Source organism: Centroberyx gerrardi, chromosome 18, assembly GCF_048128805.1.
Source record: "Centroberyx gerrardi isolate f3 chromosome 18, fCenGer3.hap1.cur.20231027, whole genome shotgun sequence".
In the NCBI taxonomy this organism is placed as follows: Eukaryota; Metazoa; Chordata; class Actinopteri; order Beryciformes; family Berycidae; genus Centroberyx; species Centroberyx gerrardi.
The window spans coordinates 15,843,219-15,866,386 of NC_136014.1; the positions used below are offsets into that span (position 1 = coordinate 15,843,219).

General features: G+C 44.1%; 1 protein-coding gene across 7 annotated transcripts in view; it reads left to right on the forward strand.

Moving 5' to 3' along the window:
• Positions 1–21,989, forward strand: part of ino80 (INO80 complex ATPase subunit) — a 42,826-nt gene extending 20,837 nt beyond the window's left edge. For 2 of the 7 annotated variants that reach the window (XM_071900932.2, XM_071901220.2), the window contains exons 28-37: positions 7,015–7,142; positions 12,847–12,941; positions 13,546–13,618; positions 14,276–14,434; positions 14,912–15,014; positions 15,205–15,293; positions 16,470–16,625; positions 17,347–17,518; positions 19,551–19,766; positions 20,366–21,989. In XM_071900932.2, coding sequence (XP_071757033.1) covers positions 7,015–7,142; positions 12,847–12,941; positions 13,546–13,618; positions 14,276–14,434; positions 14,912–15,014; positions 15,205–15,293; positions 16,470–16,625; positions 17,347–17,518; positions 19,551–19,766; positions 20,366–20,574 — 1,400 coding nt within the window. In that variant the 3' untranslated portion in view covers positions 20,575–21,989. Of the gene's footprint in view, positions 1–7,014; positions 7,143–12,846; positions 12,942–13,545; positions 13,619–14,275; positions 14,435–14,911; positions 15,015–15,204; positions 15,294–16,469; positions 16,626–17,310; positions 17,519–19,550; positions 19,767–20,365 lie in introns of all 7 variants that reach the window. The other 5 variants (XM_071900995.2, XM_071901145.2, XM_071900792.2 and 2 more) reach the window with 3 other exon arrangements.
• The last annotated feature ends 1,179 nt before the right edge of the window (positions 21,990–23,168 follow it).

The following is a 23,168-nucleotide window of genomic DNA, read 5'->3' on the forward strand; positions in this document are numbered from 1 at the left end:
GGCGTGAGTAGGGCTGCCCACTGATATCGGCGGAGGAATCTAATCGGAGGACCTATTAGGAATCAGGCCATAGCAGAGGAAAAAACAATGGTGGCAGCGACGGCTTGGGCCTTCAGATTTTTTTTGTTGTTTGTTTTTGAGGTTATTGTGATGGTAGAATTTGATTGAAGGAAAGAGTTCTGTTTTTTTTTTTCAAAAGAGAATGAACTCTTTCAGCGGTAATAATGCTAATAATAATAATGTGATACTTAATTGATCCCCGTAGGGAAATTCTCTTTTGGTTCAGTGTCTTGCTCGGGGACACTTCAGCAGGGTGGATGTTTGCCGACATAAGGGCTTGAACCCTGTTCCTTTGGTTGAAGCCCTTTACCACTAAGAGATTTATAGATAGTACATGCAAAGATAGGAAGGTGATTAGAGAGAGAGATGTGACAGGGTAGCATCAACCAGGAACTGAACCCATGCAGCCGTCCAGACCGAGCCACCAGGACGCGACAGGACAAGAGGTTTTGACTATAATTAGAAAGCCATCCCAGCCTTGTTTGTTTGCTGAACCGCCCACAGTTCTGTGGTTACCTCTCTTTCGCACTCCGGGCGCTTGATATAAAGTTAACGAGGTTGCTCTATATGCAAAAGGATATTGGAACAATTTCATGACATTTTGCTTCAGGTTAAAAACCAGTTTGAAGTGAAATATTTCTTGACTTGCGTGCTGTGGGATATTTGTAGAGCATTCCACGATCTGACAAAAATAAACCTGCCTCGCTGTCTGTGTGGCCCCTGTGTTGCTTACAATAATTAGAAGGAGCTGTTCCACAAAATGATGGCCTTCTCACTATAGTGCCGACTCTTGACTCTTTCTCTGGCTTTATTGTGAGCTGGGGTTGACAGTCACCACTGTGGCAGAGGTGTGTGTATGTGTGTGTGAGAGAGACAGAGAAAATGCTACTGAAGATGTGAGGAAAGAAAGCATTGCACGTGTATTTGTGCATGTGTGCGTGCGTGTGTGTTCATTTTTGTGTGCATTTATATGTATTGTACTTGTATGCATGTTCTTGCATTAATGTGTGTGTGTGAATTTGTGTGTGTGTGTGTGGAGACTATGAGAGAGAGCCCAGTCAGGTCTGGCTCAGCAGCCAACATCAGGCTGTGGGAAATGCAGCTCTGCCTTCCTGTCCCTTCAAAGAAACTCTGCTCTCCAGCAAAATGGCAGGAAGCCTCCCTGGCCCTCTGATAGAGAGGCACAAAACAACACAGACGGCCAGCCTCGCCACATCACCGTCTGACTCTGCCCCTCTCAGTCTGCCTTCAACTGGCACTGGTAGCTGTCAGTGGAATTCACATTTTCCAACTGAGAAAAATAAAATCCAGCGTCTGAAGGGAGGGAGATGTTTTGATTTCCTACTTAATTTTATGGCTATTAATATGTCTGGAAAAAGGAGAAAGTGTATTCATTGATATCAAAGAAGCTTTAAATCAAAACCCCAAAGTAGACTGAAGGGGGAGACATTAGCCACATTATACCAGCATGTTCATATCTTTGAGTATGGAGGGCAAGTAATCTCTGGCTCCCTCTGCATCCCTTAGCCGGCCAGCTTTCATCTGTGGTGTGTGTCGAGTCCTCGCCGGCCAAGGGTAGCTAGACGTAATCTACTTTAATGACAGAGTTCACGGCGTGCCGGGGCGGCTCTCTCACTCGCTTCTCTGGCCTGTGGCAGTGGGGCCGCTGCGATGCGGTGGGGTTCCCCGCTAAGCACCGAGTCCGCATCAGACTGTCTGACGACTCGCAGAGAACCAAGAGAAGCGCTCGTCTCACATGTTTTGAGGGGAGATGGAACAAACACGTGCGCATACACACATGCATACACACGTACACACACTCCATCACTCACATTTTTGGGCTTTCAGGAAGTTAACTTTGCCCTTTGGCTCTCTGCCAGTGCTCCGGAGTGGAGTTACTGTGTTACAGATGTAGATTTTGGGGTATCACCAGTAGAACTTCAGCAGCCTCAGTCGTAGATTCACCCAAAACCTCCCGCTGGCATCTGGCTCTTAGCTGTCCTCGAGCTATAGCTGAGAGAAAATTAAGTTTAAGTCAGATTTTGTCAATACATGCAGAAGCAGCAGAGTAGTGTCAGGCTAATATTTCCATCATAAGCAGTGCTGAACAAGTGTTGCCCATTGACTTATTGATTGCACAGTGTAATGTATCATTATACAGTGAGGGGCCGACGCTTGGTTCGATCGTTGATTCGATCTGTTCTCTGGCCCCCCATCTGTCTCTCTTTCTCACATAACCATCTATCCATCTTCTTTCATCATCTCTTGACTTTTTTTTTTTTTTCACTGTCTGCTATCTTCCTCCTCTCCGTCCCCTCTGTATTCGGCCGCATCTGGCCTCCTTCCCTCCCTGTTGAGGGCGGCTCCACTACTTGGCTTTAGCAGCAGCGGAGAGGAAGGGGACAGGACAGGACAGAAGATTGTAGTGGCGTATTAATGAAATTAGCACCGTAGTTGGTTTGGGAGTATCAGGCGCCAGGCACCAGGGCTGGGCCGGGGTTAATTAGCTGGCAGCAGGGCTCTAATTGGGTCAGGACCGTGTCAGGCCCCCGGCTCTGGCCCTACAGGGATTGGATTACACCGTCGAGGGACAGACAGTAGGGGGAGGGCGTATAGGGGGAGTGAAGGGGTGGTGGGGGTTAGTTTGTAGTAGTGGAGAAGGAAGGGAGGTTGGGAGGGAGGGTGGGGACCTGGAGGGTGCAGTGGATATGGTAGAAAGAGGGAGATGAGGAGTGGGGGAGTGTAGCCTAATCTACCAGCAGGAGGTAAGGACGGGCTGGTTAGGAGGAGAAGGGGAGGGTTGGCCGGGTGAATACTGCTGTTAGACTGGATTGGATTGAGGGGGGGTGCTGTGAAAGGGGGCAGGGCAGGTGGTGAAGCTTGATATGTGTATCCATAGCAACGGCAGAGTGGTGTGACACCACATGGGATTTGCCCGTGTTTGGGGTGTGGTCCTACACTGTCCTTGTGCTCGTCAGTCTACAACTGCAAAGTTGTTTTGTGTCTAATGTCTTTTAACCCAAATTTTCATATTACCACTTATGTATTCAGAGAGAAGTGTCCCAAATGTCCTGCAATCTAGTTTTTATGTTTGTTTACATAGTTGTATTACTTTCCCACCCGAGGTGATCTGAGGCTCCTATTGTTTTGCCATCAACTTGGTAATGCTAAGCTGTTTCTATGTGAACTAATCTTGACTGCTGCAGAGTCAATTCATTTAAAGCTCCACATGATGAGGTAGAAGTATAGAATTATCCATTTTAATCCCTCCAAGCCCTTGATAATTCATGTTTCATGTTTGGTTACTACATCCAGTTTGCTCACTTTTTATGACCAATGGTCATGCATTACTTTGCAGCCACATGTAGCTTATTATATAAGCCATAAGTGTTGTGTTGGAATGAGGCAGACCACCAAAGCCCTCCCAAATCGCAATTAGTCATTTTGTTGGCTTTGCATTTTAGGGTATGGCAGTGACATTTAGAAATAATAATTTTCTATATGCAGCGCTAAACGTTTTGAACTCAGCCACCTCTCTCGTGGGTAAGCCGCATCGCTGGGGTTTAGGGAGTTTGGCTAGTAGCAGGGGTAGGATTTGTCCCATTTGTTTCTATTGGGACATTTCTGTTTCCCATTTCTCTTACTCCAATTATTTAGCATCTTTATGTTTTTGTTTGTTTCCCTGTAGTTGGAATGGCACTGATTTTCAAATATGTCGAGGATAAGGTGGAGGCCCTCAGCCGCTATACAAAGATCAAAACAGAGGAGGCATCATAGTAGAACATCTGATGGTGTCCATCTTAAGGACCACAGCAGCTCTCCTCCTCTTAAAGTCCTGCTTTATAATTCAGGCATAAACAAAAGGGTAGCCCTGACACCAACACACAAAACGTGATTGGAGACATTCTGTCATTTTTAATTGGTTGATAGAGCTCAACTGGTAAACATGAGTTTTAATATACGTTTTACTTGTTTGTGATGTTTGTAAACATTGGAATAAAATATAGCAGCCTATTTTGTGGGTTAAAGCGGTTTAAGAGATTTGCAAAAAGCTTTCTTCATTTTGCAGTTCAAACCCTTCAAGAATCAATTTGAATATACACCGTTTAGCCCTATATGGTCACAAAAATCCTCAGATAGGGGCTTTAACCCATCTTCAAACATGACATTGGAGTCTGGAGGCTTACATATAATCTGCTAAACAGAAACAGATTGGTGGAGGGGCTGAACAGTATTGCCTTATATGAGTATTTGCAACTTTGCCAAGTGGTGGTTTGCATCTGGGTGGTTGGCATGGAGGCCCGTGGCGCTGGTTGGTGCCCTTGACTGAGCATCGGCCCTGGTTAGCCTGGCACCTGCGGTGAGGAGGCCCCGTCTGATGTAAACCACAACATCACCACCGCCGCCACCACGTTAATACTGCCTCACTGCAGCCGGAGCCACCACAGACCCCCTTCTCTCTGTCTCTCCCTCTCTGTCTGGCCCTTTTTCTTTTTCTGCCCATATCTAATCCTCTGCATCTCTCTGCCTTTTCCTACTCTCCCCTTTTCATTTCACCCCATCGGTTCGCTTTCTGTCCTTCCCTGCGTGCTCCGTTCCTCTGACGCCATGACCAATTATAGGCCTTTGATGGCGGGATATAGTGTTTGTCTATCTCAGGGCCTGTGGTGCACTGGCCTCTTCATACACACTAGTTTGAGCCACAGCAATGCATAACATCTGCCTACCTTACTGAATTTAGGAGCAACACACACTCATCTTCTCCCTGCTGTCTCCGTCTCGTTCTTGTCTGTGTCTCTTCCATAGACACGCGTGCAAAATTGCATACAACTGCAATGCTTTTTTTCTCGCATCTTCAGTTTCTCTCTCTCTGTCTCTCTCGGTCTCTCTCTCTCGGTCTCTCTCTCTCTGTCTCTCTGTCTCTCTCTCTCTCACGCACATACAATGGTCATTGTCAACTCCCATCTCATAATAAAGGAAGAGTAAAGTTGGCTCTAGAGACCTACTTCAGATCCACTTTTCACTGTCCATTGCCATTAGTTCATTATCCCTCTCCTCTGTTTTTCCCTTGCTTTCCCTCTTCTTGTTCCTCTTCAGTTCATTGTAGTTTTTTTTTAGTTTTTTTTTTCTTTTTTCTTCACTGGACAATGTCAAGAATAAAACGAGGAATGATAACAATGGACAAAAAAACGTAGATACTTTGCCCACAATATGACAACTGTCTGGAGAAAAACAACCGAAAGAAAAATTCAAGGTGTAAATTTAACTGAAAATTCAGAGCTGTAACCCTGTCATCACTGGTCTAGGAGCTCCAGGAGTTCAGGCTGTGTGTGTGTGACTAGGTCAGTGTGTATTTGACAGGCTGACACCACTCCACAGTGACCCGGAGGTGAGTGCTCCAATCCCTCCCCAGAGTGTTTCCCCTGTTCATCTGTTCTATTAGTTCCTCTTTAACACCTCTACAGGGCCTGACCTTTTAGGGGGGTTATACCAAAGGGCCACAGGTCAGGGTTCAGCCTGAGTACACATTAGCATGCAGAGCTACCGGCTAACAGTTGTGAATGATTCTGGTGGGTTTTGTTGTCTCATTGGACCATAGAGTCCACTTGGCGCTTGTGATTGTCTTTAAGAACCCAACTTATTTCTAATCAGTGTTTTACAGATATTGTGGAAGGACGTTGTACTCATGTATTGTCACAGCGTCCATTGAGTCGTCTGACCTTGTATTGTGGTTAGTGGAATGTGATTTTAACGCGGTTGGTTACATAAAGTTGACAAAGCAAGGAAATAAGATCTAGAAATATTTATAAGCCTAGGTTTTCGCTGTACAAAAGGGGCTTGGGAACAAGTGTTCAGCGGGAGCGCATGGCAGCCAGGCCTGACTCTCCCATAGGGACTCTCCTGTAACCCTGCCCTGACCCCGTCCCCCGACCCTGGCCCTGGCCTTAGGTTCCCCCGCTCAGGGTCACGACCCCGTGGTCAAACACCATAGCGGGCCTGTCACCGGGTCGATGGCAGCCCCGGCCCTTTTCTCATTCTGCCATTGTGCCAGATGACGTTAATTCCTCATCAGCTGGACATGGAGGGAACCACTTCAACAACAGACCCAGGGTCAGATTGCTCCCCGTTCGGTCCCTGCGGTCAATGATTCGAGCGCTGAAGAACACCTGATGCGGTGTCGACAATAATGTGACCAAGACCAACTGCCAGGCCTATTTGTTCCCCTTTTGTGCCATTGTGCGAAATGGAGTTTAAATCACTTCATCTCTCTTTCTCGCACTCTCACTCCATCTCTTTCTCGCTCTCTCTGCTCTTTGGTGGTCATCACCAGGGCGGTCAATGAGGGCTCAGGCTTTATGTGAGGGATCACCAGATCAGGGCCAGTTTTAGGGGGGATTGATCCCCGAGCTGATCCACAGTGGTGAAAGGGTCTTTATCCCAGAGAATACGGAGGCTTATCGAAGACTTCTATTGATTAGGGCAGAGTTAATAACTCTCAAGCCAATTAGCTTTTTCTGTATTCTCTGAGCAAAAGCAGACTAATTCACAGGCTGATGAGTTTGACCCAACCAATACAGGATTTGTGGATGTAGCACCAATATTTAAAGAGCAAAATCACCAATTTATTTGTTGATATAGACTTTTTGTGATAATGCATAATGATAGTATGTTTTCACACACTGACATTTTGCTATATATATGATATAGTGACGACAACAAGCTTTAGTGGTAGAATGAGTATAGAGTCTAAACATCAGTCCGTTTCCATCCAAGTAGTCAGGGAGTTCACTGTATTTGACAAAATAGACTAGAGTCACTGAGTTTCTCTTCTCCACTCTCTCTCTCTCTCTCTCTCTCTCTCTCTCTCTCTCTCTCTCTCTCTCTCTCTCTCTCTCTCTCTCTCTCTCTCTCTCTCACACTCTCTCTCTCTCTCTCTCTCTCTCTCTTTCTTAGATAAGGAAAGCCTAATCACAGAGAGTGGCAAGCTGCACACCTTGGATATCCTGCTGAGTCGCCTAAAAGCCCAGGGACACCGAGTCCTCATCTACTCCCAAATGACCCGCATGATAGACCTGCTGGAGGTGACACACACACACACACACACACACACACACACACATTGGTACTACTATAGCTGTGAGGACATTCCATTAACATTCATTCTCTATCCTCTTATCCTATCACAAACTCCAACCACTACACCTAACCATAATCTTAACCATAAAACTAATTCTAATGCTTACACCGAACTCTAATAATAATCTTTTCTCCCTTATGGTGACCAAAATTTCTCTGAATTAATGTTCTAATAATTGTACCCTACTTGTGAAGACTTCTGAACCTTGCAAGAAGAGACAAATGTGGTACACATAAACATGCACATGCACGCATGCACACACACACACACATATACACACACACATACAGACACATGCATCTTCAGAATGAAGAAGAGTGGAGTTCCAAAGAGTGAAATTGAAACTTATATTATTATTGCTTTTCTGTGCTAGAATAGACTATGACCTCTACCCAGCACTCACTCAGTAAGCTGGTGGAGAAGAGGTTCAAGACTGTGCTGGTTCTCTTGTTTTTCTGTTTTCTTTTGTCCTGAGGGGTATTTCAAGAAGCAGAATTGCTCAGTAAGCCAGATAATTCAAAAAACATCCATGAAATAGCTTCTCAAATGCTGTTCATATTAAGAGGTCATTGGCTGATGGTATGGCTATAAGACATCTGTGAGAACCAATATCTAGGGCTTAAGTTTAATTGGACTAGTTATTCAAAACATCATCATTCTTTATCTGGTTAACAGAATAATCCTGCTTTCTGAAACGCCCCACTTTGCTGTCAGCTGGGTATTGTTGCGTTGTTCCAGTCAAGTTGTTCAACGTTTCTACCTCCACTGGAGAGGTATTGAGCTCCCGTACCTCTGATCAGCCTGCCTGTCCCTCGTTAGTGCACTCATTAGAAGGCTAATTAACAGGTCAGGCCTAATTAGCGGGGTCTCATCTGCAGGGGAGGCAGCCAGATGGGAAGGATGACTAGAAGGAGTGAGGATAGAGGAAAGGTGGGGGGGAAGAGGGGGGTTAGGGAGATGGGAGTGGCAAGGGCCTTCGGGTTGGAGGAGAAAGAAACGGAGGCCTGCAGAAAATGGAAGACAAAAATGGTCAAAGAGACAGAGGGGGAAAAAAGATGGGAACTACAGAGAAAGAGGAACGCAGAACATGTTTTTTTTTTCTTCTGCGTTGAGCTGAAAGCCTGACATGGGAACTGCCAGGGTGATTCTAGGAGGCCCAGTATAACAACAATGGGACTCTGGGTGCACCACTCCATTGTTGCTTCCATAGTTGTTGCAAACATCACTTTTGGCCCGAAAGCCTCTGCCATGATGTCACTGGGAATTCCTTCCCCATTCACTCAGTGCAGTGCTTTTCCACAGCCAAATCTTTTGATGGCAGACGGACCCAGCCCAGGTGGTTAAGGACTGTCTTCCTGTGTGTCTGGAAACGCAGTGGGAATGCCTTGTGTGTAAGGCCGTAGGAAAACAGCAGTGGTGAGAATGCTGTAGATGGCTCAGATAATGCAAGCTAGCCATTCTATGCTAATGCGCGTCTCGCTACATACCCCACCTTTAGTCATACTCTCCATGGTAAGATTGCCTTGTCTAAGGCAGTTGACGGTCTGAGGTTGATGGGTGTCGTTTTCATTCATTGTTTTCATAACATGGGTGTTGTGAAGCTCTTTGAGACTGGACCAGTGATTAAAGGCTATAAAAATAATCGTTCACAAGTCATTCTCTCCCTTATTCTATCACCGCCCTCCTTCATTCACTTCATCATTGAAAGTAAGTCATACAATGATACAAATTTCATAGACCATGAGGGAAAGAGGACAAGTTAGATAACCAATCATATTAATCTCATAAACATAATACTAAAAATGTTTGGTTAGCTGACCTTACACCAGTCAGCAATGGGGGACAGAGGAGACGGCGTCCCCTCTACCAATGAAATCACTCTCTCTGCCTATCTGGCTTTAGTTTTCCTTGTCCCCATTATCTTTCTTGTTGGTCCAGGATGAAAATTGAGCAGATGGAGTTAATTTCCTGACTATGAGACTTTGAGTGAGAGAGAGAGAGAGAATGTAAGAGGGGCCGATACTAATCTCTGTCATTGGCGTCATTGTTTTCGTCGCCAGTCGGCTGCCGGTTCTTTTGGTGACATCACATCTTTGGGGTGATGGATCGTTGAGATCCGGGTGGCCTGACGGAGAATAACATTGTTGGCTTTCTCTGGCAGCAACGCGACGACAGTGGAGCAGGACCGCCAAGTCTCGCCGTTTTAGACAGCGCTCCCACTTACGCTGTGTGTCTGTGGCTGCTCAGACTGCACTTTACTGTGCTGCATGTCTGCAGCTTAGATTACAGCGCTTGCGGGAATGCCCCCACCGACTCTTTGGTACCTCAGCCAGAAAATCAGCAGAGGATTATAGCAAGTAATACAGATTAAAGATATACAGCTTTGGCTAAATTTGTCTGTCAGATCCCCTTTTTCATTCATAACTAACCAACATAATTTGGGATACAGTCGCAATGACTTAATACTCAATACAAAACGCGCACATAAACATGTTGGGGCAATTTTATAATGTGCAGCCCCCTTGAGAACCAGCTTATAACATCTTGCAGCATATATGTCAGATGAGGTTTTCTTTTTTATTATTACTTTATGGTGTTTCTGCTCCACTGTGACTGTAAATACAGTAGCGAAAGTGTGTGACCTGTGACAGAAAATGAAGAGCCAAACTCAAATGTTTATAAGGATCATGGGTAGTGGACTCTTATTTATTGTGGTCTTTACTTTTGAGGCCCTAATGGATAGATTGTGATGCAGGTTTTTCCAAGCCCTTATCGTGGCCCACGTTCATATCGTGTCTTGAATTAAGACGCTGTTTTGAGAGTTTGCTTTAGAAGCTGCATGTGTCTGATGAGTGATCTGAAATCAGCATCTTAGCTTTTTAGAGGCTTCTTGGGTACCGACACAGTTTGTTCAAATTAATTAGTTCAATTCAAAAGTTTCAGCCAGCCAGCCAACATTTCAACAGAACTCTTCATCAGGGGAGCGCTGGAGTTCAGGTCAAAAAAAGTCTGAGATCCAGTTACCTAAGTAGTGGATCCAGAAACATTCACATTTAAGTAGTAGAGTAGGAGATTGTTACTGTTCCCTCCCCACATCGGGGTACGTGTACTTGCAATAAACGTCAGAGTAGATAGGTCATGTTTCGGTTCTATAAAGCAATAGGAGACTGCTGGTCATTTCTCTGGATGGCTGATTTGTGTTCACTTATATAGATTTTTAGATATCGCTCTATTTTTCCCACATAACCAAGACTACAGCAGCGCTTAAGCAAGTAAATTACATTAGCTGGCACATAAGTTGTTCTGCTGTTGATAGTCTTCCTGTCTTTTAGGATGATGGAATATCTTGGTGCTATATGTATTCTAACAATAGATGCAGTTATGACGTTGAGTGCTCATTCCAGCATGTCCCTGATGAAGACTTCTGTCACACAACCTTGAATCTGTTGGCTGTTGTGATGGCTAAAACATTTGAATCAGTTGAATTAATTTATGCATTACTGCGTGTGCTTCCCCATTGGGAGTATTTATTGCAACAGTTGGTTTGGGTATGGACTGCAAGCATACACTTAGTTGAGTGAGGGCTCATTATCGTTTGGGGAGTTAAGAAACAACCCAGCTGAACTCGGGTTCCAGTCAACCGCTCCTTGGTACTTATAAGAGGTGGTCTTGATGCGCATCCAAGTGCCAACTCCAGAGCGGTTAGCATGAAGTGAAAATGCTATTTCACTAGAGACAGGAATATTAGACAGGAAACTGCACATTTAATGACACGTATTAACCAATTTTGGTACTGCCATACTCCTTACTCCTTACTCCTTTCTTCCCATACTTCTCTTTGGTTTGTGGGCAAATATCACAACACTTAAGAGCTTGTACACTAAATCGTATGTGTAATCAATTGCTGACAGTGAATTGGAGAAGATGAACATTTTGTCCAGTAGAAGGTTGAACTGAACGATCTTAGGGCTTGGTTTATGATTTGCTTGCCATTTGGCACTGGGAAACATAACCAAACTGATGAAGAACTGCAGAAAAGTAACAATGTCACTTCTGATTTGCACCAATTCAAACAAACAGGAAGAGGAAATAGCCAGCTGCTGAAGTGCATATTGTCAGTGTGGCACCACTCTAGGAGAGAGACTGCCAAGCACTGGTGGTTAAGTCAACATGACAACTGCCTGCTCAGGACTGGTCAGGACTCTGTGGACAGGTTATATAACATGACGACTTGGCAGAAGTTGTGACAGACGATGCCCAAGTCTCAGGAGATCTCAGACTTTCTTTTTGTTAAACCTTTATTTCTGAGAATGTAGGCCTGGAGATCGTTTTGAGATTAGAAAGACCCAGTAAGGCTTTCTGTAGATGCAACAATATCTGCAAGGTCCTGCTGGCAAGATATCAAAAGCCAATTCAACAAGGTTAGCAGCATTTTGGCGAGCACCAGGCTAATGGTCCCTAATGTAGTCTTCACTCAGAGCAGATGGGGCTGTTGGGAACAGAGCCAGACATACAGAGAGGAGGGCCGGGCCTGCTGGGGCCGAGACCCGGGGTGTCGTGACAGGGGGTATGTGGGGGGGGGGCTTAAGGTTAGGGAGGCAACGTGTCAAATCATGGGTATTATTGGGGGTTAATGATTGTATGCATCTCTGTCAACTCAGAGGTGAGATGTGATGTGTGCAAGTGTGTGTAATTAGTTCATAAAGGGGCACTGAGATGTTTCAGTGGACTTTGGGGAGGGGGGGGGGGGGCAGTGCTTAAAGAGAGATCAACATGTCACCTCATCACTGCTGTTGCTCTGACCCCACTCTCCTAGGGCCCCTCCCACCAGACCTAACACCCACACAAACGCACACACAGAACAGCTTCGCACACTTTTGGGGGGGGATAGAATATCAATCTCAGTGTTTCTCAACGTCTCTTTGGACTGGGATTGAGGTTTCAACCCAAGAAAAAACGCATAGGAAATGTGGGATATTGATATGTTGGATCCAAAACTGCGGTCCGACAGAAATTCCTATATGAAAGATCAGTGTTCTTGACCCCTGGAACTTAACAGCTAGATCTGCAGGGTTTATCCGCTCCTTAGAGAACCACTTAAAATGCATTGCATATCCGAGAACTTGTTAAATTCACTTAGTGTACTAAAAGACGGAGTGGTTGGTGACATCTCCCCAGCAGGGGCTGAAAAATACTCCTACTTCCCTCAGATTTTGATATTTAGTTTGTTAGTTCATTGGTTTCCAAACTCACAGTGAGGTGGTGAAGGTGATCCAGGAAAGTTTAACACCGCAATCCATGAATTCAAAAACTTTATTCATGAATTCAACACAGGGCTGGAGCCAATTCCCTCAGTTCAAGCAGTTTGAAATGTAAATAGAAACTGTATTTCCTTTTCTAATGAGCATCTATTTTCAATTCATTCTTCAGAGGTCGTATACGATAACCTTCTCACAGGAAAAGTTGAAGTTTTGAAAAAAAAACACTGAATTGGGAGTGAAATGAGCATAGTTCTGGAAAAAAACAGAATAAATGGGGAGCTCAGTACAACCCCAAATAGTGTAATTAGTGTAGATAAGCCGTTCTGTACTTTTCTCATCCTTTCTCCTCATTATTCATCCTCCCTTCTTCCTCCCCCATCTGTCCAGGAGTACATGGTTCACCGTAAGCACACCTACATGCGTCTGGACGGGTCCTCCAAGATTTCTGAACGCAGAGACATGGTGGCTGACTTCCAGAGCCGGTGGGTAAAGACAGAGGCATTCCAGTGTGTGTGTGTGTGTGTGTGTGTCTGTGTATGTGTCTGTGTCTGTGTGTGTGAAAACAAGCGCTCCCTTTTGACAATAACTGACTGTAAATCCTCCTTTTCATATATACTGTAGCCATCAGTGAACAGTTTAATCTTACATGTGTATGTGCATGATTGTGTGTGTGTGTGTGTGTGTGTGTGTGTGTGAGTGAGTGCGTGCATTTCCTTGTGGGTCGGCATGCTCTGGTTTACATTAGTGCAGCGCTCCTAGGGTCCTGTGCTGCTCTGGTTCTTATTGTGAGGAGTGTAGGTTAAGGAGTTTGTGCTTTATTGAAACATCCCCTGCTTTTATTGTGCGGGACTTCACCACTGGTATGAAGTGCATGTTCCATATTCCATGCCTCTTTTGTTAAAGTTTTAAGATAGCAAACAGATGTCATTGTGGATCAGTCAAGCAGCAACTGTTTTGTTATTTACTCCATATATACATACTAACAACCATTTGACCATTTGTGCTGTAACTGTGCTGCAATTGTTATCTTTTGTGTGTGTGTGTGTGTCTCTCTCTCTCCCTCTCTTCCCCTCCCTCCCTCTCTAGGACGGATATCTTTGTCTTTCTGCTGAGTACGAGAGCTGGAGGGCTTGGCATTAACCTGACTGCTGCTGACACTGTGAGTCACCGACACACTGAAGGAAAAACACTTCAGTGATACAGTATCAAAGTACAAACAACCCTGATATTTCTTAAATACATCAAAAGTGCATATATATTCCCTGCCATGTTTATTGCTCTTACTAAGAGTCTACATGTCCTAGGATGACCATAAAAAGGGGTGATAAAACAGTTTTATTTAAAACTGACTCATTCCAAAATGTCTAATAGATAAGATTATTAAATATGATTCCCACTGTAAATGAATAGGAAGCCAAGTCGAGAATTGGAATAGCCCAGCTAAAACCAAAAATGGACAGTCAGAAGAAGAAAGCTCTTGCTTACTCACTACTCTATCTTCATTGGAAGAGGAGACAAGAAGAACAGGTGTACAAACTTATGTATATGCATCCATTGTGCCAGACTTTTCAACATCCAGTTTGTCATCCTTGCCACAGTAGAAGGCAAGGGTTGGGAAAATTCAACTGTTGTCGGCAAGTTCCATCTGCAGGAGCAGTTGGCGGCACTTTCGGCCAGCGCTGGCGTCGTTTACTGTCGTTCTTCTGTTGAAAACAATGAACATCCACTTTTCCTTCTACAGCATGCTGCCACAGAGTTAATGCAGCATTACTCTATGATGATATTAACCTTTGTTTATCATTCTCTTTCCCTCCAGGTGATCTTCTACGACAGTGACTGGAACCCCACGGTGGACCAGCAGGCCATGGACCGGGCTCACAGGCTGGGTCAGACCAAGCAGGTCACCGTCTACCGCCTCATCTGCCAGGGAACCATAGAGGAGAGGATCCTGCAGCGCGCCAAGGAGAAGAGCGAGGTCCGAAACACAAGCACTCGCATATATATAACATACATACCATGACAGAGGGTAACAAGACTACAAGGGATGCAAAAGCCATTACAGTGATGACCATGGGCTTGGTAGAGAGCAGACACAATTTTTTTATTAAAACAAGAAATTATTTAGCCATTTCAGGAATATTCTCTTAGATTCGTAAGGAGTTTGACTTCAATAACTCATAAGTCAAAACGTGGGTCCGTTTTACTCAAAGTTTTGCTAACAATATCAGTGTTTTAGAGAATCAAAATATATGTTTAGCTGTCACATACTGTCAGTCCTTGTGTTAAAATGTCGATCAATTTGAGAGAGAAAAAAATCTTTAATCCAGCAAATCAATCAATAAACAAAACAAGTAATGACACAACAGTGTTTCCACAGTGGACGTCATAATGCAAACACGAAAAGGGACTTGAACATTAATTAACTGTGTTTTGTGTATTGCTGTGTAATAAGATCCAAAGGGTGGTGATCTCTGGAGGCAACTTCAAACCAGACACACTCAAACCCAAAGAGGTGGTCAGCCTGCTGCTGGACGACGACGAGCTGGAGAAGAAATGTGAGTGTTTCAACACACACATGCATGCACACAACATTTTGATATTACTATACTTTTGAGGACATTCCATTGGCCCACGTTCATTCTCATGACCTAATTTCATTCCCTCATCAGCACATTAACCTAAACTTTTACCCTAACCGTAAGTAAAGGTGACAATAAAAATAACGCATTGTATCTTTTCCTGTAGTGCGTCTGAGACAGGAGGAGAAGAGGCAGCTGGAGGAGACCAGCAAGGTGAAAGAGCGCAAGAGGAAGAGGGAGAAATACGCTGAGAAGGTACAGTACAGCGTGACCAGCAGAAACCTCAAACCTTCTCAGCAGGGGCATGTCTGGTGGAGCATGAGGAGGGCTGTATAGATGGAAAAAAATTGAAAAAAAACAGAAAGGAAGGAACAAATGAGGGATGTAAAGAAGGAAGTAATGAAGTGAGAAAGGAAGGAATGAGGTAATGATGGAAGGAAAGGAGAAATTAAGGAAGGGAACACATGAAAGGAAAGGAAAAAATAACCAATAAAGAAAGGAATGGATATGAAGAAGAGACAGAGGGAAATTAATTTTAAAAACAATATAGCATTAAATAATGCATTTAGTGTATATCGAGGGCTTGGAGCCAAAGGGGCGTAAGTGCGTTATAGTAGATTTTACAGGAGAGCCAAAACAAATTTTGATCAAACTTGGATCAGCTGCTGTTACCACATACTAAGCACAATATTTTAACTTTTCGTGTTATCAGATTGAGCATTACTATAAAAACATTTTTTTCTGTTAAAAACTTTTAATAAACCTTTTTAATAAACTTCTATAGACATAAGAAACTACTTTTGATTCTAAACTACTACTTTTTTTTTCTTTTGCTAGTATAATACATTTTTGTATGTGTCCCAGGACACATCACTTATTGACGTGTCCTGGGACACATTCAAAGACCTGTAAAACTCCTCATAACACTGAGGGATAACTTCAGCTACCAGCAGTCTTACTATCAGAGCTCATCTTGACCAGTTCACACTCCTAACATTATAAAATAACATTTTGAATCTATAGGCCTAAGTATTTCATGGGAATATTAACATATTTACATTCATCTAATATTGACCTAGAATATTAATTAGGATATGAATAGGATACTAAAAATGATGTGATCATGGTGCCATGCTAGCATTACTTACGTCAGCATGCATTTTGAGTTGACCTAAGTGCTGTTAGAATCCTCTACCCACAATGCTTGTTCTGTGTCAAAAGTGGGGTTTTGCTTGGTGTCAAAAGGGCGTAAGTGCAGTTACGCCCTTTTGGCAGCAAACAAAACCCTACTTTTACTGTTACGGCTTTCAGTTTTTGTTTAATTAAAACGTATGGGTCATGATTTCAGTTGTGTCCTTTTGGCACTGAAAAGATCTCACTGAGACCTTTCAATTGATATATAATACTCATATTCACCCAAAATCACTCTAGAAGAAGAACGAGGAGTCGGAGACCAAGAGGAGAAAGGAGGTGAACCTGGTCATCTCTCACGCCCCCTCGGCAGACAACTCCAACCTGTCTGCCGACGGAGATGACTCCTTCATCAGCGTCGACATGGACTCCGCCATGCCCAGCCCCTTCAGCGAGGTGAGGGAATCTTGAGTGTGTGTGTGTGTGTGTGCGTGTGTGTGTGATTATTCCTTCTTAAGCTTAGATATGGACTTGCCTAGCTCCTTTTAGCAAGGTGAGGGAATCGTGACAGAGAAGGAGGGGTGGAACGGAGTGATTGGCGTTGGAATCCTTGAAAAAGGTGAGAGAGAAGAGGGAGGAGAAGGGAAAGGGGATGGGTTGGATACATTTTAAAGCATTCAGGGTTGGTTAGCTGCTGCTCCTTCAGGTCAGTTTGGCCTGCATCCACAAACTCACTCTCTTATTCTACATCTTCCTCATTTTGCTTCTAAATTCCACTCCTTTTCTAACTCCTGCCTGAATCTCCCCTCCTCTACCTCTGTCTCCTTTTAATATCCATTTCTTCACTGGTTTTTGGTTCCTCTCCTTTGATTTGTTGCTTCCTTCTTTCATTCTTTCCTGCCTTCCTTCCTCTCTCCTTTCCTTCCTTCCATCTTTCCTTCCCTCGTTTATTCCGCCCTTTCTTTATACCATCTACTCCTTCACATCCTTCCTTCACTTCTCCTGCCTTCCCTCTTTTCTTCTATCCTCCGTTCATTCCTTCCTTCCTTCCCTTCTTTGTTCTCTGCCCCGTGCCCCTCGATGGTTGCCCTTTACTGTCCTGTCCCGGGTCCCCTCTGCTCCCTGTGGTGCTGACTCCCAGCCTTGTGTGTCTGTGTGTGCTCCTGTCCCTGTCCAGATCTCCCTGAGCAGCGAGCTGCAGCCAGGCTCGCTGCCGCCGGACGCCGACGCAGACGAGAGCAGCAGCGACATGCTGGTCATCGTGGACGACCCGGTGTCCTCCGCGCCGCAGTCTCGCGCCACCAACTCCCCCGCCTCCGTCTCCGGATCGGTCTCTGACAATATGAACGGTGAGAGATCAAATTAGTAAATCAGTTCGACCGACGTAGGACTGTTGACACGACGTATGGCACAGCTCAAAAAACTAGAGAGATAGGAGATGAAGTGCATTCGGGTTAGACTGATATATCTGGCCTTTTATTAAAAATCAGATATCGTCCTGTCAGTGTTATCCCCCGCCAATATGCTGGAGGTGAGGATATGATTTTTCAGTCTGTACAACCTGCAATAAAACCTGCCTCACTCTGCCTTAAGAAGCTCCTGACCAACCTAAGAAGAAAGCATTTCATTATCATGGGTTTCAGTGGAGAGTTTTCATGTCCCATTGTCTAAGTGCTGTTTCCACTCTATAAAGAATAAGACTATGGGGGAAACACTGAATCCTTGTAATTTTTTGGATTCTTTTTTTTTTTGGCTTGAAAATGATCATATAAATATTATATTAAATCGACACATTATATCGGATAATGGTGGTCAGCACCTCTGGAGCCAGTAGGGATTCAGTGACTTGCTCATGAACGCTTCAGCAGGGCGGATGCCTACTGACAAGGGGGCTTAAACCTGGTTCCTCTGGTTGTAGGACAGTCTCTCAAACCACTAACCCACCCTGCCACCCATGAAACAAGCACACTGTCAAAACTCTTAATAAACTCCTAATAAAAAGATATTCTTGGTTTGTGTGAGCTGTAGTACGAGTATACAGCCACGCTCCATTCTAAAAGCTCCAAACATGCCAAATAAAACATATTCTGTGTGTTATCTATGAGATAGTATTATCGTTTTACAGTGACGTTAGTACGGGGAATCAGTGTGACTTACACGGAGGTCATGATTATTGTAAACAGCAGTTAGTGTCATGTTCCCTTTGCTATCAGGACTAGTGTTAAAAAAAAAAGGCCTGTGTCCGTTGAAGCAACTCGTCTCTGTTACCTCATATGCATTTTGGAGCTGATTATTTTGATTTATGATGGTTTTACTTTGCCTTGGCTGCAGTATTTCACCGTGTTCTGGACTCTGAGATCCAGATAAAGAGTGAATCTATATGTTGTTTCTATATCTCTACTTTGGATGCTTTGCAGTGAAATAATCCTTCCTAAATACATGCTGGTTCATTGAAACCCATTTGGGGTTTAGCTGTCATGGTAAGAGGCTCCCGCCAGGAGAGATTATTAATGGCCCCTGCTAACCAGGCCCTGTGAGCTGGGAGGAGGCCACTGCATCTCTAGATGATGTTGTATTGAAAGGTTTGGAAGAGAGAACGGAGGTTAGGAGAATGAGGGAGGAAATGTGAACTTGGTCAAAGGGTTCAAAAGGGGAAGACGGGGAGATTGAGGCCTCAGGGGAGGACAAGGGACGTGTGGAGGGGTTTTAATCCGTGTCCGGGTGTCAGTTATAGGGTCGGCTCATCTCCGCCTAGAGAACGGTTGCGGTATTAGACGTCTGGTTTTGAAAGGGGGCCCACTCTGTACCGCAGCCTCTGGATCAAAAGATGGGAGAAAACCTCAGACCAGTGGGGAGACTGAGGGAGACTGGGGGAGAAGGTGTAGGGGTATTAGAGGATTAGGCACAGTACCAGGCAAACCGAGACTCTAAGAGTGCAGACAGTATGGAAAATAAGAGCACCATTTCTCTTTTGCCTAGATCCTGTGCTAAGGGTAATGATGAGTGATGAGTAATGTGTAATAACTGCTCTACATTAAAACATTTCTTCCCTCAATCCTACTTATTCCTGCCTACCTTGTCCTCCATCTGCCCCTTTTGATTGAAGAATAAACAAGAAGAATATGCTTTGTCATGGGCAGACACCCGTTTTCTATCTATAACTATTTTTATTTATTTGAGATGCATGAGCCAGCAGGTTTTGCAGGTCCTCTGGTTGCCGAGCATCATCTTTGCATCTTTGGCTTGTTATACGTTTGAGTTCAACATGTATATGAAGCCAAAATAATTAGAAATAGGTGAAGCATTGCTAGTAATACAAAAAAGGAAAAAACAACATTTGTCTAATTTTGACCCTTATGTGTATTTTCCTTCCCTGTGTAGGTGTTTCAGCCCAGGACACAATCAGTCCAGGCAGAGGCAGATCGGGGCGGAGTCGGGGACGGCCTAAAGGATCGGGAGGCGGGGCCAAGTCGGCAGGGAAAGGACGCGGGCGCAAGTCAACAGCGGGCAGTGCGGCAGCGATGGCGGGAGCGATGGCTGGGGCAGCGGCTGCATCAGCAGCAGCATACGCCGCCTATGGCTACAGCGTTTCAAAAGGTTAGGGAATACACACACACACACACAGACTCACACAAATACATGCATGCACTGTATCAGTCCACATCACTTGCAGGAAGAGGTGGAAGTCTTTACTTCCATTATGCTAATGGGTGAGATCTTAGTAACTGTACTTAAGAGCCGCTAATAGATAGATGCATTTAACAGAATTGCTTTAGCATGTGGACTAGTTTTTTCGCTTTTCTTTTTCTTTCTCTGCCATTAGTCGAGATGTCACACCATCTTGGGATTTTGATTGTAAATTAAATTTGAGACTTGCCATTGCCTTTTTTGTGATTCACCTAATAATTTCCCATTGTATGGAGCTCGGGAAGCTGACGTCACCCCATGTTGCATTTCCCTCTCTTCCACTGTTCGGACAAAGGATTGATCCTCCTAAGATGGCACCCAAGTGACCAGCTGCCATAGCAACCGTTTAAACTTCCTGAGGCCGACTGTGTTCTCCAGACTCTCAAAGCATATCTACAGTTTCTCTGCCTCTCTCGAACTTTCATTAGAGAGTAACGTGTTAAGTGTGATCTCGGTCCAACATGGGTGTGTCTAGCACTAACATCTCCATGTCCGTCCCCTCCTCCCAGCAGGCCTCTCTGCGGCCGGCCCCCTGCAGCCTTCTCTGGGTCGGTCTGGTGCCAGCCCGGCCTTCAACCCCAGCAGGAGCTCCTCCCCGCAGGCCAAAGGAGGCACCTCCACTCCCAGCCCCCAGAAACAGTTGTCCCACAGCCACCACCACACCAGCCACAGCCCAGCCAGGAAGGGCAAGGGCCCCGCTGGCCCAGGGGCTCGATAGTGAACGTACAAGCCTGAATGCACACACAGACACGCACAATTCTGTCTCATTCTCTTTCACAACAGATACACACACAAAATAACTGACCTGCTCTCACTGTGATCCCCATGGATGCCCTACTCTTGAACTAATCAATAGGGAATACAGTATTTACAGTAGCTGAGGCTTGCTACCTGAAGGACTGTGCTCTGCCTGCTGGCTCAGCAACTAAGAGGACCCTCTGCATAGACACACACACACACACACACACCCACAATCATTTTGAAGGTACAACCCACCACGATCCCTCCCAGCCTCCGCATTTGTTGTGTTTGTTTTATTTCCATGTGTCCAAGTCAGTGGACAGGATCTGCCTTGAGTATTTGTTTGCATTGTGACAAGAGTATTTCCAAGTGCTTTTTTGAGAAGACAAAACTGTACCTTTGCATTTATGACACAGGGGTCTTTTATTTGCTAGATAGTTGTGACATTACAAACAAAGATGTAACACATGTTGCGTAAAGGGCTTTGAAAACCTTGTGTTTGCCAGGGGAGTGAGCCAAAGGAGTTTCTGTCACATGCACTGAGCCATGTCTTCCATTAACGTGTTTATTCTTGCTGTTATCGATACTTATACATGTAGGTTATTTAATTGTTCCATAGATATGCTCAGTGCAAAACTGGTGGATGATTCTACATTTCAGAACTAAATGTGAACCCATACCATACCAAACAATATGCCTACAGCTTTTGTACTAAAGCTCTTATTTTTGTAACGAAAGACATGAGTACCCATGTCAATATGGCAGATCTTAACATTTTGAAAAGCTTTTGTCCATACGATTTATTCCAATACAGTGGGAAATGAATAGCAGTAATATATATTTTTTGTCCAATGGGAAAATGGAATGGAAATTTTGGAAAATTAAAAAAAACATATTCCAAATTGAGGGGTACTAGTTGATAAAGGCAATGCTGCTAAACGTAAATTTATGAATCCATGCAGACTTAGATCATTTGGTTGTCTAATATTTAAGTTATGTAGGTTAAGTTAAAAAAGGGGCAATTCATGACAATTGTGAATGGGAAATTAATGTAAAACACATTGTAAATTGTATTGAAGCCATTTTTATTTTTCAAAAAGGTAAAATAATTATATTTCTGATGAGAAGTCTGTGGTTCTCTATGATGTCATTGATGTTTTAGAAAAGGCTTGCGTCAGTGTCCTGAGTTGAGCACTACATCTGTTATAGGTTTGTTTGTTTTGTGTTAATAGTGTGACGAAATGAAGTTCTATATTGATGTACATAATATTGAGAGCGACATTTCCTCTGGTTTTTCCCTCATTTGCTTGTCTATTTTTATAGGTCATGTGTACATATGAATAAATCTGCCATTTTACTAACAGGAAAAGCCAATTGAAAATAAAAGAGTGCTAAATCAGTCTTTTTGCTTATTTTTGACTGGTGGTTATTTAATTTTATATTTTCTAATTTATAAGCAGCTTCACCAATATTCTTCCATTACTTACTTGCATCTGCAGTGTTGTTCAAAACACCAGTGGAGAAGTGGCAGATCAGTTGGGTAAACTCCATCATCCATCTACATGGGGTGGAGAAAATAATGGAAACACCTGACAATATGAATATGAAGAACCTAATAGGGAGTAGGGCCACCCTTTACTTTCAGAACAGCTTCAGTCCTTGTACTGCTGTCATACAAGTCCTGAATTGTGTGCAGTGGGATATTTAACTATTCTGAAGGAAGGGGAAATCTACTTCCCATAAAGGTTCAATGATGTTTAGATCTGATGAGTCCATGGAAGGTGTTTGACTTAATCCTGGGGTTTCTTGAAACCACTTTTGTATTCATTATGCAGTGTGTTATGGGGGTATTTTGAAGGAACAGTGAAGGAACGGTTTGAACCACAGGGTGCACCTGGTCCTGTAAAATGGCCTCATGTTCCTTGGTTGTTATATAACCATGCAGTGCAGTCATCTGACCTAATGACTCCACAAGATGGATGCCCATACTGTTACAGACCCACCAGCATGTTTAACAGTTGGTAACAGACTTTGCGGATTGAAGGCATCCTTTGTACGACAAAGGGTGAAAGAGGATTCATCAGACCATATTACTATTTTCCATTGCTCGTGAGTCTGGGTTTTCATTAGCCAGATAAACATCTGGAGTTGTGCACCATCACATGTCAGGACTGCTGACTGGCTTAAAGTGATGGGGATTGTTGCAAGGCAGGACACTGTTACCTGTGTGGTCTTCTTGCCATGTGCCAAACTTTAAAAATGACTGACTGTACATTCATTCAGAGATTTCTTAACACAGATAGTTTGATCTTGGCCTCACTAATACCTACAGAAACACCCCACAGACAAACCAATGAAGGCAATCTATTACTTGAAATTACTTTAATTCTAGTAACGGTAATATATTTTCACATGGATTGATGCTGGCCTATAAGATTTCCTCTGTATGAGTGCCTCAGCTTGCTCTTCCTGGTGCACTCTGACATGCCCACGGAGCAGAGTGTAAACACAGGACTTCCAGGTCTGGGCTTGTTCCCGGCGAGGGCTTACATAAGACTGTGTACCTAGAGA